Source organism: Erythrolamprus reginae, chromosome 2 (assembly GCF_031021105.1).
Source record: "Erythrolamprus reginae isolate rEryReg1 chromosome 2, rEryReg1.hap1, whole genome shotgun sequence".
Classification (NCBI taxonomy): Eukaryota; Metazoa; Chordata; class Lepidosauria; order Squamata; family Dipsadidae; genus Erythrolamprus; species Erythrolamprus reginae.
Window position 1 is genome coordinate 18,006,946 of NC_091951.1, and position 17,716 is coordinate 18,024,661.

The following is a 17,716-nucleotide window of genomic DNA, read 5'->3' on the forward strand; positions in this document are numbered from 1 at the left end:
GCACAAAAACGGGGGGAGGGTGTACTTTTATGAGCAAAATAAACAAATAAGCAATTTTTTTTTACTTCAATTTTCATTTCATTGTGGAAACGTTCCAATTAGTATACTAGTGAAAAAAGTATTCAAGAAGACCATTCCAGTATCTAGAACCAACCTTTTTATACTCCGGGTCTAAAAGGACCCGGAGGTTAACAAGTGTATAGTAAATGCGAGGAGAACAGCAGGGTTAAATTAGTTTACTTTATTATCACAGCACCCTGTACAACAAAATTAAATGCCATCTTCAGTGTACATTATACCTATAAAAATAGAACTCTAACACATATGCTTCGTATTTTATGCAGTTGAATTGAAAACCCCTGATATTGTGTTAACATTGCACTATACAGTAAAATTCAATCTAGTTGCTGTTCTGGGATAGAAGCTGTTTTTTTCAGCCTATTTGTCCTAGTAGGTTGTTTTGGCTAGATTGCATTCCATTCTTATTCCACCTCCATGAGCTGTGTGGCCCAAGCATGGTCAGCTCTAGCTGTTTCCCATGCATTTAGAATAGAATAGAATAGAATTTTTTATTTGCCAAGTGTGATTGGACACACAAGGAATTTGTCTTGGTGCATATGCTCTCAGCTTACATAAAATAAAATATACATTTGTCAAGAATCGTGTTACAACACTTAATGATTGTCATAGGGGTCAAATAAGCAACGAAGAAGCAATATTAATAAAAATCTTAGGATATAAGCAACAAGTTACAGTCATACAGTCAACATGGGAGGAAATGGGTGAAAGGAATGATGAGAAAAACTAGTAGAATAGAAGTGCAGATTTAGTAAAAAGTCTGACAGTGTTGAGGGAATTATTTGTTTAGTAGAGTGATGGCGTTTGGGAAAAAACTGTTCTTGTGTCTAGTTGTCTTGGTGTGCAGTGCTCTGTAGCGACATTTTGAGGGTAGGAGATGAAACAATTTGTGTCCAGGATGTGAGGGGTTAGTAAATATTTTCCCCGCCCTCTTTTTGACTCGTGCAGTATACAGGTCCTCAATGGAAGGCAGATTGGCAGCAATTGTTTTTTCTGCAATTCTGATTATCCTCTGAAGTCTGTGTCGAGCCTGTTGGGTTGCAGCACCAAACCAGACAGTTATAGAGGTGCAGATGACAGACTCAATGATTAGCATAATTAAACATTAGAGACCTCCCCTCCTCTAGGGTCACAGGTCACATTGCCCAATTAGGTGCTCTTGCATCTCCTTGGCAACAAGTTCCATTCTCCTGCTCGTCCCTGTTGAGAATGACCTTGATTCCCATGAGATAGCAGGTTGCTTTGGCTAGATGGCATCCATTCTTCTCCCCCCTCCCTGAGTTGTGTGGCAACTAGAGAAATGGAAGATGGCTGTGGCAGGCTTGATCCGTTTCAGAGGTGACACACTGCTTGAACTGGAGGAATGAGATTCCAGTTGCAAGCATGGTCATATATTGAGGATATACATTTTTCTTTAAAATTTAGGGACTTCCTTACTTGGCCTCAGGTGTACTGAACACCCTATCCTGGGAAGAGGGTCAGACTGGAAGACCCTCAAGGTCCCTACCAAGGCTAAGATTTCATGATTCTGTGTCAAAAAAGGAAATATAATTTTTTACTTCTTTCTCCTTCTAACAGGGGGTAAAAGATTGTAACCAATTATTTACCTGCAAGTCAACTATCAACAGATAATAGAAAATCAACATAAAGCAGCAACTGCCAGAAGGGATGGAGCCTGGGAAACTCTTGGATCCCCCTTCAGACACAAGCAACCCTCCGAAAAACCACAGAAGAACCCATGAATGCTCAGAGTGTGGGAAGTCCTTTGCTCGCAGGTCCCTCCTTTTGACCCACAGGAAGGACCATGTGGGAAGTGGATCCAGTCAAGGTTTGGAGGCTGAGAAATTCTTCGCTGGGAAGAACTCCAAAGATCTCAGAAGGCCCCCAACACTAAAAGCCTATAAGTGTGAGGAATGTGACTTATGCTTTAGTCAAAAGTCAAGCCTTCTTAGACATCAGAAAATCCACAGTGGAGAGAAACCTTATCAATGTCTGGAATGTGGGAAGTTTTTCCGTGAAAAAGCCACTCTCAGAAGCCATGAGAGAATTCACACAGGGGAGAAACTTTACAAGTGTTGGGAATGTGGGAAGAGGTTTCCTCAGAAATCAGGTCTTTTATATCATGAGAAGTCTCATGCAGGAATCAAACCTTACAAGTGCTTTGAGTGTGGAAAATGTTTTGTCCACAGTTCACATCTTCAGCGTCATTGGAAAACACACACGGGGGAGAAAAATGAAAAGTGCCTCGAATGTGGGAAATGTTTGTCTACGAAATCAAGCCTTGTGGTACATCAGAGACGTCACTCTGGAGAGAAACCCTATGAATGCACAGAATGTGGGAGAAGATTTGTGGGTTCTTGTGAGCTCTGGGCACACCAGAGGTGGCACAAAGGAGAAAAACCCTATGAATGTGGGGAGTGTGGGAAACGTTTTGTTACACAAAAAGATGTTAACGTTCACGAGAGAATCCACACAGGAGAGCAGCCATTCAAATGTGGGGAGTGTGGAAAATGCTTTTCCCAAAAATATTACCTTGGAATCCATCAGAGGGTCCACACAGGAGAGAAGCCATATAGCTGCCTAGACTGTGGGAAATGCTTTATAAACAAGCAAAGCCTTTGGAGACATCACAAAACCCACACAGGGGAAAAGCCATATCAATGTGTCGACTGTGGAAGATTTTATAGCGAGAAATCAAATCTTCGAGTGCATATAAAAATTCACACGGGGGAAAAAAACTACAAATGTTTAGAATGTGGGAGAACATTTGCTTGTTCATCTTCCTTTAGACGTCACAGTCAAATCCACACAAGAGAGAACACTCACAAATGCTCAGTGTGCGATAAATGTTTTTCCCAGAAAAAGTCTCTTGTGATGCATCAGCGAATCCACACTGGAGAAAAGCCGTAGAAATGTCTGGAGGTTGGAAAATGTTTTGTCCATCCTTCAACACTTCAAAGGCTCATCAGAAGTCACACAGGATTTATTTATTTATTTATTAGATTTGTATGCTGCCCCTCTCCGTAGACTCACAAGTGTACAAACCTAAAAAGTTACCAGAAAGTCCATAGCAGAGTTAAATCTCTTCAGCTGTGAACAACGTTGGAAGCCCTTTTTTTTAACACATCTTAATGCAGACCTGGGCAAGATGTGGCCCGAGGGCCGGAGGTGGCCCGCCCGCTGTCTGTGACCGGCCCGCGGAGGTCAGTCCAACTTTTCTAGATAAGAACCGGGTGTTCAAGATATATATATAATTATATATATAATATATAATTATAATTTATGATTATAATATAATTAACTCAGTTCTACCCATTAATACAGTGTTTTTCAACCAGTGTGCCGCGAGACATGGTCAGGTGTGCCGCGAAGCTCAGAGAGAGAAAGAAAGGAAGAGAGAGAAAAAATAAGAGAGAAAGAAAGCAAGAGAGAGAAAGAAAGAAAGCAAGAGAGAGAAAGAGCGAGCGAGAGAGAAAGAGAACAAGAGAGAGAGAAAGAAAGCAAGAGAGAGAAAGCGAGAGAGAGAGAAAGAACAAGAGAGAGAGAAAGAAAGCAAGAGAGAGGGAAAGAGAAAAAGAAAAAAAGCAAGAGAGAGAGAGAAAGAGGGAGGGAAGGAGAGAGAGAGAAAGACATAGAGGGAGGTAGGGAGGGAGAGAGAAAGAGCAAAAAAGAGAGGAAGGAAGGAAGAGAAAGAAAGAGGGATGGAAAGAGAGAGAGAAAGAAAGAGGAAGGGAGAGAAAGTGGGAGGGAGAGAGAAATAGAGCGAAAGGGAGGAAGAGAGAGAGAGAATTTTTTTGTCCAAACTTTTTTTAGCCGCCCTCCCACCCTCTCAATGTGCCCCAGGGTTTCGTAAATGTAAAAAATGTGCCGCGGCTCAAAAGTTGAAAATCACTGCATTAATATACCATATTGGGTAGAACTGAGTTAATTATATTAGTCCGGCCCTCTAAAACCATTCCAATTTCTCATGCGTCATTTTTTTTTAAAAAAAATGTATTAATTTTCGAAAAAAGGACAAACAGGACAAACATATATTTAACATGTACTTGGGGCTGCAATTACCCCACTTATTTTAGAAGTCTTTCTAATACAGAAAAAGAATATACTAGAATTTTCAAAAACAGCATAGTAATTTAAAATGAAAAGAATTCTTGTTTTTATATATTTTCACCATTGGTAACGATAATTTAAAAAGAATAAACTATTTTTATATATTTACATTACTTTCAGATCATTTAGCATTTTGGTTTTTTTTTATTTAACCAAACATAAACCTTATTCCAAATATTTTAAAAGTCAGATTCTTCCTGATTATTTAGATTATTTATTTATTTATTTATTTATTTAGAGGGAGGGGGGAGAAAATGGGGTGAAGGGGAGGTGCTTTCTGAGGGACCTCCTCCATCTTCCCATAATGGAAGCAGGCAGAAAGATGCTTAATGGGTCTAGCAGTCCATATAACATACTGGAGGGAATCTTGAATCTCGGTGGGGTCTCTCCCCCCCACACGCCTCCCAAAAAATGGAAGGAAATACAAGAGAAGGAAAGAGACCCCCAGGAACTCTCTGAGCTGGAAGGAAAGTCATTTCCATGCTTCTCTATCCTTCTTCCTGTTTGGGGGGGATCTGGGGAGGGGGTGACAAATAAGGATAACTACACCCATAATCCTGGGCACTCCCAGCCCTTTGACTCCCACCTTCCTTGGATACCCCAAACTTTCCTTCTCCCCAACAATCCCCATCCCTGCTCGCTTTCTATGAAGGCTTTTTTCGATCCCCCCCAAATAGACCCCCCTGTAACTCCCCAAGAGGAGATATTATATTATTGTCTCAGTTTGATCTTGTAACTGACCGGTTAACCTTTTTAGAAACATAGAAGACTGACGGCAGAAAAAGACCTTATGATCCATCTAGTCTGCCCTTACACTATTTTCTGTATTTTATCTTAGGATGGATATATGTTTATCCCAGGCATGTTTAAATTCAGTTACTGTGAAGTTAGTTGGGGGAAAGATCAAAGGCAACATGAGAAAGTATTATTTTACTGAAAGAGTAGTAGATCTTTGGAACAAACTTCCAGCAGACGTGGTTGGTAAATCCACAGTAACCGAATTTAAACATGCCTGGGATAAACATATATCCATTGTAAGATAAAATACAGGAAATAGTAAAAGGGCAGACTAGATGGACCATGGGGTCTTTTTCTGCCGTCAGTCTTCTATGTTTCTATGTTTATCTACCACGTCTGCTGGAAGTTTGTTCCAAGGATCTACTACTCTTTCAGTAAAATAATATTTTCTCATGTTGCTTTTGATCTTTCCCCCAACTAACTTCAGATTGTGTCCCCTTGTTCTTGTGTTCACTTTCCTATTAAAAACACTTCCCTCCTGGACCTTATTTAACCCTTTAATATATTTAAATGTTTCGATCATGTCCCCCCTTTTCCTTCTGTCCTCCAGACTATACAGATTGAGTTCATTAAGTCTTTCCTGATATGTTTAATGCTTAAGACCTTGCACCATTCATGTAGCCTGTCTTTGGACCCGTTCAATTTTGTCAATATTCTTTTGTAGGTGAGGTCTCCAGAACTGAACACAGAATTCCAAATGTGGTCTCACCAGCGCTCTCTATAGCGGGATCACAATCTCCCTCTTCCTGCTTGTTATACCTCTAGCTTTGCAGACGACCAGCTAAACATGTGCCAGCAGTGTGCAGTGATAGCCAAAAAAGCCATGGGGAGTCTAGGGAAGAGAAGAACCAGGAGGGACATGATAGCAGTGGTCCAATACCTGAGGGGCTGCCACAGAGAGGAGGGATGGGGGTCAGGCTGTTTTCCAAGGCACCAGAAAGCCAGACAAGGTCTAATGGATGGAAATAATGGACCAAGGAGAGATTCAACCTGGAAATAAGGAGAAAATTTTTGACAGTGAGAACAATTGACCAATGGAACAGCTTTTTCTTTTGGAGGTTTGTGAGAGCTCCAACACTTGAGATTTTCAAGAGGAAATTGGACAGCCATTTGTCGGAAATGGTGTAGGGACTTTTGCTTGGGGGGGTGGACTATAGGACCTACAAGGTCTCTTTTAATCTCTGTTAATCAGTTTATCAGTGTTGTGGTTGGCTCTGGCCCAGCTCCTGCCCCAAGGAATGTGGAGGTGGATGCAGGGGAAACATCAACATGTCATAGGCATGTTTTTTTGCCGACAGAGGCAGGTAGTGCAGTTTCCTCGGACGAAGAAGAAGGTGGGGGTGACTTGGAAGAGGGGATTGGCACACAGCCCAGGAAGCCAATCTCCATTATCTTTGGTTGATTCGGATGAGGATTAGACCCACGCATGCGCAAAATTATGAATAGAAGAGACCAATTGAGGGCATATTACAGGAGATAAGAGAGGCCACCTGTGCTTGGGTGGGGCTCCAGTAATTAGAGCTGCTGATATAAATAGCGTGTGGGTTTGGCCGTTGTGGAAGATTATCTGATCGTTGTTGCTGTTTCCGGACTTTGTTGATTTTTCACGACTTTGAAACCAAAGCAGAGCAAAGTGTGTGTGTGTTTGACTTCGTGGAAGAAGGAGGGCTGTGACGTTTCTTCCCAGCTGCTAGCTAAGTACTTAAAGACTGACTAAGGGGATTGTACAGACTACCAGGTTGTTTTGGGACGAGTGCTCTTTGCAATACAAAAAGGGTGCTTTGTTTCTTTTGAATTTTTGTGATAAAGAACATTGTTTTTGAACTTTCAAGCGTGTGTGTCTGCAATTTGTACCCTTGAATTTTCGGGAGACTCATACCATAGAGCCCGGCAGAACAATCAGGAGCAAAGCTGCTTAAACATTTATTCTAAGGCAAAGAAATGAAGACAAGATCAAATGTTTTTACCCCCCCAGAGTTCATATTCCTTGCTCTCCTGTCCATTATCTCAACACCTGGGTCCCATCTCCACATGGGACCCTTCCTCTGACCCCCCAGGGCCTCGTGTACATACATTCCATCCTCTGATCCTTCACGTGTCTTTTATATGCAGATGGACATCTCCTCCTGATGAGTTGATCTGCCTGTCTTGTGCCCTCGTTTGCAACACAATACAAATCCTCTCTCTCTCTGTTTTCCCCTCCAGTCAGTTTCTTCCGTGAGACGCAAAACAGTTTCAAGGAGCCCTTTCTAGAAGTTAGAAGCTAAGAGAGTGGCTGAAACAAAAACAATGAACACACAAGAGCACACAACAGATTCAAACTTAATATTAACCGCTCCAAACTTGACTATAAAAAATATGAGTTTAGTAATCAGGTTGTTGAAGCATGGAACTCCTTACCGGACTCTATAGTATCATCCCCTAACCCCCAACATTTTACCCTTAGACCAAGGGTCCCCAAACTTGGCAACTTTAAGACTTGTGGACTTCAACTCCCAGAATTCTCCATCCAGTCCACAAGTCTTAAAGTTGCCAAGTTTGAGGACCTCTGCCTTAGACTATGCACTGGTTGACCTCTCCAGATTCCTAAGAGGTCAGTAAGGGGCGTACATAAGTGCACTGGAGTGCCTTCCGTCCCCTGTCCTATAGTCTCTCCTAGATCTCATATATATTCTCTACTATATCCTCTATAACCTTCATTGTGTATTATTGTGTATTGGACAAAATAAATAAAAAGGCTGGGATCCCCAGAATCCCCTCCCTGCAGCCTCGTTTTTCTCTGCACTGGCTGAATTCACAAGTTCCCGTCCGAGCAGCAGCTCCTGGAGAGATGAAACGTTCTTCCCACGAAGAGCTCCGAGCGAAGGAGCCTCCCCTCCAGACCCCATACAGGAGAGACGCCCCTTCAGCCCCCAGGACGCTTGGCTGATGGGAGGGAGGGGCTCCTCGAACTTCGGAAATGAGAGTACAGTAGCCAGGAAAACGGAAGGGCCAATGGGAATTCTCCCTTCTGCAGCGTCATCAGTATCTGGGCAGACTCTCCCTTGTCTTTCACCGCCCCCTGGAGGAGAGAGTTCTGCGCAGAGAGAGAAGCGGGGAATGTTGGGGAGGGATCCGTTCAACCTTTTTGGGGGGGCTACAGTTCAAGGGGGGGTTCATGGCAGAGAGGTTGCAGGAAATGGGCATGGCTGGTCTAGCAAAGAGAAGGGTCAGGGGAGGCATCAGAGCAGTGTTCCGAGTCTTCGGAGAGGGGCGGCATACAAATCTAATAAATTATTATTATTATTATTATTATCATCATCATCATCAATAATAATAATAATAATAATAATAATAATAATAATAATAATTATTATTATTATTATTATTATTATTATTATTATTATTATTATTATTATTATTATTATTATACCTGAGATGCTGCCACAGAGAGGAAGGGGGTCAGGCTGTTTTCCAAGGCAGTGTTTCCCAACCTTGGCAACTTGAAGATATTTGGACTTCAACTCCCAGAATTCCCCAGCCAGCAAATGCAAGGAATAACGGATGGAAACTGACCAATGAGATATTCAAACTGGAAATAAGGAGGAAGTTTCTGATGGTGAGAGTGATCAACCAGTGGAACAGCTTGACTGCAGAAGTTGTGAGCGGTCCAACACTTGGGACTTTCAAGGGGAGATTGGAGTGCCATTTGTCCGAAGTGGTGTAGGGTCTTCTTCTTGGGCCGGGGGGGGGGAGTCAGACTAGATGATCTACAAGGTCCCCTCCAACTCTAATGAATAAATACAATAAAAACCATAAATTTACATTTCTTAAAGTATATTCTGCTTCTTTACTGAGATTTTTCATTATTATTCATAAATCATGTTACGCTAAATATAACGCGTCTTCACTCCCCCGTGAGCCCCTTGATTTAGACACCTGGTTCCCCAGAAGTGGATCCCACTGTAGCACAAGGGAAGAGTTTCCCCTAACTGGGTGGGGGGATGGAGTTCCCCTTGGAGTTGCTCTTCCTCTGGGTCAGGATCCCCCCCCTCTTCTACAGCCCCAGAAATGCCAGGAGCCCTTGAAGTCAGTCAAGGGGAAGAGCCGAGGGAGGGAATGGGGGGTCCTTGGGGGTCTCTGACTTTTGGGGCTTTCCCTGGAGACGTCTCATGACCCAAACGAGGTAACAACATCAGGGAAGCAACCACCCACCAACCTCAGGGAGCCCCAAGGACCCTCCGACTCTTTTGGGGGCTTTTGGGTCCTGTCGACTAAATGTCGTCTGGTGGGACCCAGGAGAAGAGCCTTCTCTGTGGCGGCCCTGACCTTCTGGAACCAGCTCCCCCCAGAGATCAGAATTGCCCCCACTTTTTTCGCCTTTCGTAAGCTCCTTAAAACCCACCTCTGTGGTCAGGCATGGGGGAATTGAGATATTCCTTCCCCCCCAGGTCTATACAATTTATGCCTGGTATGTTTGTGTGTATGTTTGATTTTTTAATAAGGGTTTTTAGTTATTTTAAATATTAGATTTGTCACATGCTCTTTTATCATTGTTGTTAGCTGCCCTGAGTCTACGGAGAGGGGCGGCATACATAAATAAATAAAAATTAAAAAAAATAAAAATAAAAATAAAAATATATAAATATAAATATAACCAAACAAACAAATTCTTTCAGGGCAGCTGCAGAGCTTCAGCTTCCATTGCAATCACACTTGCACACACACACAAACAAACAGACACAATCAGAAAAACACACAAAGGGTTTTGGAGCACATGGATCCCGTGAAGGCAGATTGCATATGAAGAGCAGTTGCAGGAAGTTGGGCATTGATGGAAGAAGAGAAGGGCCAGGGGAGACATGATAGCAGCCTTCCAACAGACAGCTTCACAAACACACACGCACACACACACACAAAGACACTAATCAGAAAAACACACAGTGTTTCGGAGCACGTGATCTTCGGTGAAAAGGGGAAGGGGCAGAGAAGAGGCGGGGCTTCAAGGAGTAGGCGGAGCTCGAGAGGAAGCCGGAAGTCCCACCCCCTCCCCTCCCAAGGTGGATCTCCTTTTTCTTTCATCCCGTGAGGATCGGCCTTGGATCCCTCGGGAGAAGTTCTTGCATCCCGCTCGGTGCAGGTAAGGCTTCTCTCCCTCCGGCCTCCAGGCCGCCCTTCCTGCCACGAGATCTCCTCCCCGCCAGGAGGAAGGGAGCTGCGGATCCCGCTCGTCGGCTTGCAGGGATTTCCTTGTGGGAGATCTCGCTCTGGCGTTGCCTGCAGGGAGCAAGTGGATCCCTCCCTTCCCTCCCAGGGGGGTAAACATGGCTCCACCTCTGGGCCGGATCTGCCTCCTCCTCGACGGCCACAGCTCCCCGGGAGAATCCAGGTGGATCCGGGAAGGAAGTTTGGGGGAAATTTTTTTCCACAAATTCTCTCCATCAGACCACGAGGTCTCTGCGCATGCGTATCTCGCAAGTACATGGCTGGGGAGTTTTAAATTGTGCTTTAAAATATTGACTGAGATTTGTGATGTGTTATTAACACACTCTGAGCTCTTTGGAGGACAGGAAAGGAGTTTAAATTGGTTGAATTGAGTTCTGTCTTTTCTTAAGCCACAAAAGAAATCCTCTTTCTTTGAGCTCCGCCTGAAAGGCCAAAAATAAAATCCTTTGTTTTTATGCTAATCTTTTCTTTGCTTCTGCTTTTAAAAGATGGGTAGAATTTCTAAGTTTTGTATTTTCCTTGTTTTGCCCGGAAGAGGCTGCGATGTGGGAGCTCCTCCTCGGTGGGTTTTTTCCAAAGCACAAAGGAAGTTTTGAGAGGGGGGGGAGGGGTTTCTGGTACAAGATCAAATTTTTCCAGTCAGACAACTCAGCACAACGGGGTATTTCAAATTATTTTATTACAGGCATTCTCACGATAACTCACAGTTATGATGGGATTCTTCTGCAGCATAATTTTTAATAATAATAACAATAATAACAATAATAACAATAATAATTTATTAGATTTGTATACTGCCCCTCCCCGAAGAAAAAAATAATTTTTCATTTTGTTCAGGTAAAAAGAAATTAAATTGACCCTGGCTCTAGGAGTAGTATCTATGGCTGGCCTGCTTAGCAAATGAAGACAAAGGACCCCTGGGAATTCTCTCTCCCGAGTCAGAGCCAATAAGAATACACAGATGTAGTCACATGTAAAACTACATTACCCAGAGTGCAATTTCACTACATTTCCCCTAATGCAATGCCTTAAGGAGACAGTCACATGTTTTTTTGCTGAATTTGAAAATTAAGGGAGACTAGGATAGATCTATTTTGGCCTTATTTTGGCCTCATCAGCTAGCCATACCCACTGGGACTTGAACCTGCAACCTTTGCCTTGTAAAGCAGAGAATTATCCTCTAGGCTACAGTATCCAATCCCTTCAGCTCTGCACCAGGGAAGGGTTACATATTTTTGTGTCCAATCATTTATATGTGATTCGACACAAATAGCCACACCCTTCCTTACTGGGATTTGATCTGGCAGCCTCTGCTTTGTAAGGCAGAGAATTAGCAGTTGAGCCACCAGACCTTGATCCCTCCAGCTCTGTACCAGGGAGGGGCTATATGTCTTTTTATGTCGGATCACCCTGGTATATTGAAGGAATGTCACAGCTCCTTTTTGCCTCTAGGCCCAACCCAGGACCATTTCAAGGCAGTTAATTTATTCATAGCCGACAACTATATTCTGTATGTATCAAATGTTTTTAGCTGAAATTTTAAAATTAAGGGAGACTAGGATGGCACCATTTCGGCCTTGTTCTGGCCTCATCAGCTAGCCACACCCTTCCTTACTGGGATTCGATCTGGCAGCCTCTGCCTTGTAAGGCAGAGAATTAGCAGTTGAGCCACCAGACCTTGATCCCTCCAGCTCTGTACCAGGGAGGGGCTATATGTCTTTTTATGTCGGATCACCCTGGTATATTGAAGGAACGTCACAGCTCCTTTTTCCTCTAGGCCCAACCCAGGACCAATGCATATACCTTGAAAACATATCCATAGCATACATAGTTACATAATTCTAGCTGATCTCTTTTATTTTCACATCAGCACCTCTGTTATATTAATAGGTTATCAGTCTGTATTCATGTTTCCTTTTCTCACTCCCCTCCCACTCTCTCCATTTCTCCTATCTACCTTCCTTCCTTTCTCTGCTTCCTTCCTTCCTTCCTTCCTTCCTTCCTTCCTTCCTTCCTTCCTTCCTCCCTCCCTCCCTCCCTTTCTCCCTCTCTCCACCCCACCTCTACCTTTCTCCAACTACTTCTTCTCTCCCCCTCTAAACCTTATCTTGAGTAATTTCAATTCTAATACATTTTATATTAAACAGACTGATGATATATTATTAAATAGTAATAAATCAGAAATGGGTTGTTTACATTGGCTTGAACTCTTTTGCTTTCTCTTTTCCTTATGCGATGCCTTAGCTTAGTTTAATTTAGTTTATTGTCATTGCACCCTGTAGAATGAAATTAAATGCTATCTTCAGTGTACATTATAACTATTAAAATAGAACCCGAACACACATCCTTCGCATTCTATGCAATTGAATTGAAAACTCCTGATAATACATTAACATTGCACTATACAGTAGAATTCAATCTAGTTACTGTTCTGGGATAGAAGCTGTTTTTCAGATTATTTGTCCTTGTTTATATTGACCTCTACCATCTGGCAAATGGTAATAATTTTTTAAAAAAGGGTGCCCAGGATGAGCTGGATCTTTAAAAATGATGTTTTGAACTTCCTCAAGGAAGCAGGAGCTATAAAACTCTTCCAAAGAGGGGAGAGGACAACCAGTGATCCTCTGGGCGATGATGTTTGCCTTCTGGAATGCAGGCAAGACCCGTTTCAGAATTGATACACTGCTTCACTGAAAGAGCGAGATTCCAGTCCCAAGCATGGTCATACATTGAGGACACCTCTCTTACAAATTTAGGGATTTCCTTACTTGGCCTCAGGTGTACTGAGCACCCTCCCCTGGGAAGAGACTCAGATTGGAAGACCCCCAAAGTCCCTGCCATGGCTAATATTTCACAAAAATGTATATAATTCTTCTCTTCTTTCTCCTTCTAACAGGGGGGAAAAGATTGTAACAAATTACTTACCTGCAAGCCAACTATCAACAGATAATAGAAGATCAATGTAAGGCAGCCAACACCATAAAGCATGGAGCCTGGGAAACCCCTGGATCCCCCGTCAGACACAAGCAGCCCTCCGAAAAATCACGGAAGAATCTATGAATGCTCAGAGTGTGGGAAATCCTTTCCTCGCAGGTCCCGCCTTTTGACCCACAGGAAGGACCATGTGGGAAGTGGATCCAGTCAAGGTTTGGAGGCTGAGAAATCCTACTCTAGGAAAAACTCCAAAGATCTTAGAAGGCCCCCAACACTAAAAGCCTATAAGTGTGAGGAATGTGACTCGTGCTTTAGTCAAAAGTCAGGACTTCTCACACATCAGAAAATCCACAGTGGAGAGAAACCATATCAATGTCTGGAATGTGGGAAATTTTTCTGTGAAAAAGCCACTCTTAGAAACCACGAGATAATCCACACAGGGGAGAAACCTTACAAGTGTTGGGAATGTGGGAAGAGCTTTTCTTGGAAATCAGCTCTTTGGGTCCATGAGAAGTCTCATGCAGGAATCAAATCTTACAAGTGCTTTGAGTGTGGAAAATGTTTTACCCACAGTTCATCTTTTCAGTGTCATTTGAAAACACACACAGGTGAAAAAAATGAAAAGTGCCTCGAATGTGGGAAATGTTTTACCCACAAATCAAACCTTGAGCGACATCAGAGAATTCACACTGGAGAGAGACCCTATGAATGCACAGAATGTGAGAGAAGATTTGTGAATTCTTCTAACCTTCGGCAACACCAGAGGTGGCACAAAGGAGAAAAACCCTATGAATGTGAGGAGTGTGGGAAAAGGTTTGTTACACGAAGAGATTTTGAGAATCACAAGAGAACCCACACGGGAGAGAAGCCATTCAAATGTGGGGAGTGTGGGAAATGCTTTTCCAAAAAATCAAATCTTGGAAGGCATCAGAGGGTCCACACAGGAGAGAAGCCATACAGCTGCCTAGAATGTGGAAAATATTTTGCTCAAACGGGAGGCCTTCGGAGGCATCACAAAACCCACACAGGGGAGAAACCCTATCAATGTATCGACTGTGGAAGATTTTTCAGTAGCAATTCACACCTTCAGGAGCACATAAAAATTCACACGGGGAAAAAAATTACAAATGTTTAGAATGTGGGAGAACATTTGCTCAATCTGGTTCACTTAGAACTCACAGCCAAATCCACATAGGAGAGAAACCTCACAAATGCTCAGAGTGCGATAAATGTTTTTCACGGAAAGATTATCTTGTGATGCATCAGCGAAGCCACACTTGAGAAAAACCCTATAAATGTCTGCAGTGTGGGAAATGTTTTGCCCATCCTTCAACACTTTGCGTGCACACCAGAAGTCACACAGAGTAGCCTCACAAGTGCACAGAGTGTGAGAAAGCTTTTCATAGTAAATCAATATTTTAAAAGCACAGGAAAGGCCATTGCAGAGATAAATCTATTCGGTTGTGAAAAAAGTTGGGGGCAGTTTTTTTCAATAAATCTTAATGTTTACCAGGAGCTTCCCACAGTGACAGAAGGGAAATCCTACAATTATTTGGTGTGAGTAAAATGTTTTTCCTACTGAAACAAAAGGACCTCAGAGAATAGACAATGTACACAATGGGGCAAATGAGTGTAAATGTTGGGAGCGTGAGAATATTTTGCTCCCAAAGTCACATTATAAATTTATCGGAGTGATTATGCAAAAGGGTTATAAGTATCTGGGGAGTAGATATAATAGAAACATAGAAGACTGACGGCAGAAAAAGACCTCATGGTCCATCTAGTCTGCCCTTATACTATTTCCTGTGTTTTATCTTACACTGTGTCCCCTTGTTCTTGTGTTCACTTTCCTGTTAAAAACACTTCCCTCCTGGACCTTATTTAACCCTTTAACATATTTAAATGTTTCGATCATGTCCCCCCTTTTCCTTCTCTCCTCCAGACTATACAGATTGAGTTCATTAAGTCTTTCCTGATACATTTTATGCTTCCTGTACTCTACAAAACAATAATGTTTTGTAGAGTACAGGAAGTCCTTGACTTACGACCACAACTTATAATGGATTTCTGGTCATAAGGTCCTTCAGTTATAAGTCAAAGAACCTGGTATGTTTCTTAAGTTTTACTAGACAGTGTTGATCAATGAGGAAAACAGAAAACCTAGGTGAAAACCAGACGAAGGGTGTAATGAATCTGAAGGCTTATTTAGCGATAAAAGTTTTGTTGTTGAATCTTCTGGCTGAGGATGAAACATAGAAACATAGAAGACTGACGGCAGAAAAAGACCTCATGATCCATCTAGTCTGCCCTTATACTATTTTTTGTATTTTATCTTAGGATGGATATATGTTTATCTCAGTCATGTTTAAATTCAGTTACTGTGGATTTACCAACCACGTCTGCTGGAACTTTGTTCCAAGGATCTACTACACTTTCAGTGAAATAATATTTTCTCACGTTTCTTTTGATCTTTCCCCAACTAACTTCAGATTGTGTCCCCTTGTTCTTGTGTTCACTTTCCTATTAAAAACACTTCCCTCCTGGACCTTATTTAACCCTTTAATATATTTAAATGTTTCGATCATGTCCCCCCTTTTCCTTCTGTCCTCCAGACTATACAGATTGAGTTCATTAAGTCTTTCCTGATACGTTTTATGCTTAAGACCTTCCACCATTCTTGTAGCCCGTCTTTGGACCCGTTCAATTTTGTCAATATCTGAAGAGGGAAAGGTTTCTTTTTCCTATTATATTTTTGGAAGGAATTTTTCTCCTTGATTTCATTGTCTTTTTCTTAATATTCACAATATTTGTACTAATTTTCTTACTGGGCACATAATCCTTAATAAAAGTATTGTTCAAAATAATTCAGGGGGCCTTTTTCAGGAGATGGTCTGGGTGACTCAAAACTGACAAGAAGACAGCCACATTTGTGCCATAATGTGCAACCTAAGTGGCATATGGACCTCCCCTGAACCAGAAAATGGGCTTCAGGAAGGAGGAGGGGGAGGAGGAGGAAGTCCATACCGGAGTCCAGGGCCCATAGTTTCCAGCAGGTACTAGAAGAGGGACCACCAGGAAGCCTGTCACAAGAGGCTACCAGAAGATGCCCCCTAGAGGAAAGATGGGGAATTGTTGGTCCCAGCAGGATCCACTATATGGTGGGGGGGTCTGGAGGGGGGGAGGGAAATGAGGGGAAGGGGAGGGGCTTCCTGAGGGGCTTCCCCCATCTTCTCAGGGAGGAAAAAGGCAGGCAGATGCTCAACTGGTCCAGCAGTCCATCCAACACTGGAGCAGACCTGGGCAAGATGCGTCCCGCCCGCTGTCTATGACCAGCCTGCGGCCGTCGGTCCAACTTTTCTAGATAAGAACTGGGTGTTCAAGATATAATATATAATTATATATATTTATTTACAGCAGCACGAAGCTTACAACTTCAGCCTGATGATGGTGAATGTGATTTCACCGAAACGTCGCATAGACATGGAAAATATTACGGGTACAGGTATGATGGTCTTCGCATATTCCGGTTTCTTCCCATGTAGGATTTGGAAATTTCTGAACTGGGGAAGCTTCTGGGATGAGAAGGGGGGGGGCAAGAAAGGCCAGTTTACTTTTGGAAAAATCTCTTAGGGACAACTACGGCCTGGAGGTTGGAGGCTCTCCATAGAGACCCCTGCCTCCACTTGGCCCTTTCAAAAGCAAAGGACTCAAAAGACTTTAAGGGGGCATCTAGTCCACCCCTCCAGGCACAAAGAGAAAGGGAGATTCAGGTTGAGCATCATGGGAGGGGTACAGAAAAGGAAGTCCACACTGCCCTCCAGTCCTGGCATGAAGCAACCCCTAAACAGCCCCATGAAGCTGCAACCCCCTCCCCCAGACTGAAAATCTTCTCTCTGGTTCTACTGGAGGGGGGGGGGGGGTCTGAGTTGTCCTTTCAAACTCTCCCTGCATGTGCTGCCGTGGTTAAATTCACAAGTTCCCGCCTGAATAGCAGCTCCTGAAGACATGAAACCTTCTCCCGAAGAGCCCAGAGCGAAGGAGCCCCCAGGGAGCCCCCCTCCAGACCCCATACAGGAGAGACGCCCCTTCAGCCCCCAGGACGCTTGACTGAAGGGAGGGAGGGGCTCCTCGAACTTCGGAAATGAGAGTAGCCAGGAAAACGGAAGGGCCAATGAGAATTCTCCTTTCTGCAGCGTCATCGGTGTCCGAGCAGAGTCTCCAGTGTCTTTCACCCCCTGGAGGAGAGAAAATATTGGGGAGGGATCCGTTCAGTCTTTTGAGGGGGCCACAGCTCAAGGGGGGTGCATGGCAGCCCCGGTGGAGAGGGTGGACTTCCTTTGGCCCTCCCTACCGATCAAGCCTGGAGTGGGGCTGCAGGGGGTGAGGAAAGAGGAGGCGCAGCCCCAGAGCTTGCCAGGACTTGGGGGTCTCTGAGGGGGCTGAACGGGCAGTGCTCGGGCACCTGCGCGCACACACAAATCTCCCAGGTGTGAGTGTCCCTCCCCCAATCACGTGGGATCGCTGACAGCCCTTTCCCTCCCGAAAACTCCCCTCCCAGTCCAGCCGGATCCTCTCCCAGCCTCCCCACCAC

At 43.6% G+C, this 17,716-nt stretch overlaps 1 protein-coding gene across 1 annotated transcript in view; it reads left to right on the plus strand.

Annotated features, from left to right (window-relative positions):
• The window catches only part of LOC139159827 (zinc finger protein 420-like), a 30,437-nt gene extending 15,712 nt beyond the window's left edge, over window positions 1-14,725 (plus strand). Inside the window, exons 3-4 of the mRNA XM_070737236.1 lie at window positions 1,657-2,480; window positions 13,408-14,725. Of these exons, the coding sequence (XP_070593337.1) occupies window positions 1,747-2,480; window positions 13,408-14,260 (1,587 nt within the window). The 5' untranslated portion in view covers window positions 1,657-1,746 and the 3' untranslated portion in view covers window positions 14,261-14,725. The remainder of the gene's footprint in view (window positions 1-1,656; window positions 2,481-13,407) is intronic.
• The last annotated feature ends 2,991 nt before the right edge of the window (window positions 14,726-17,716 follow it).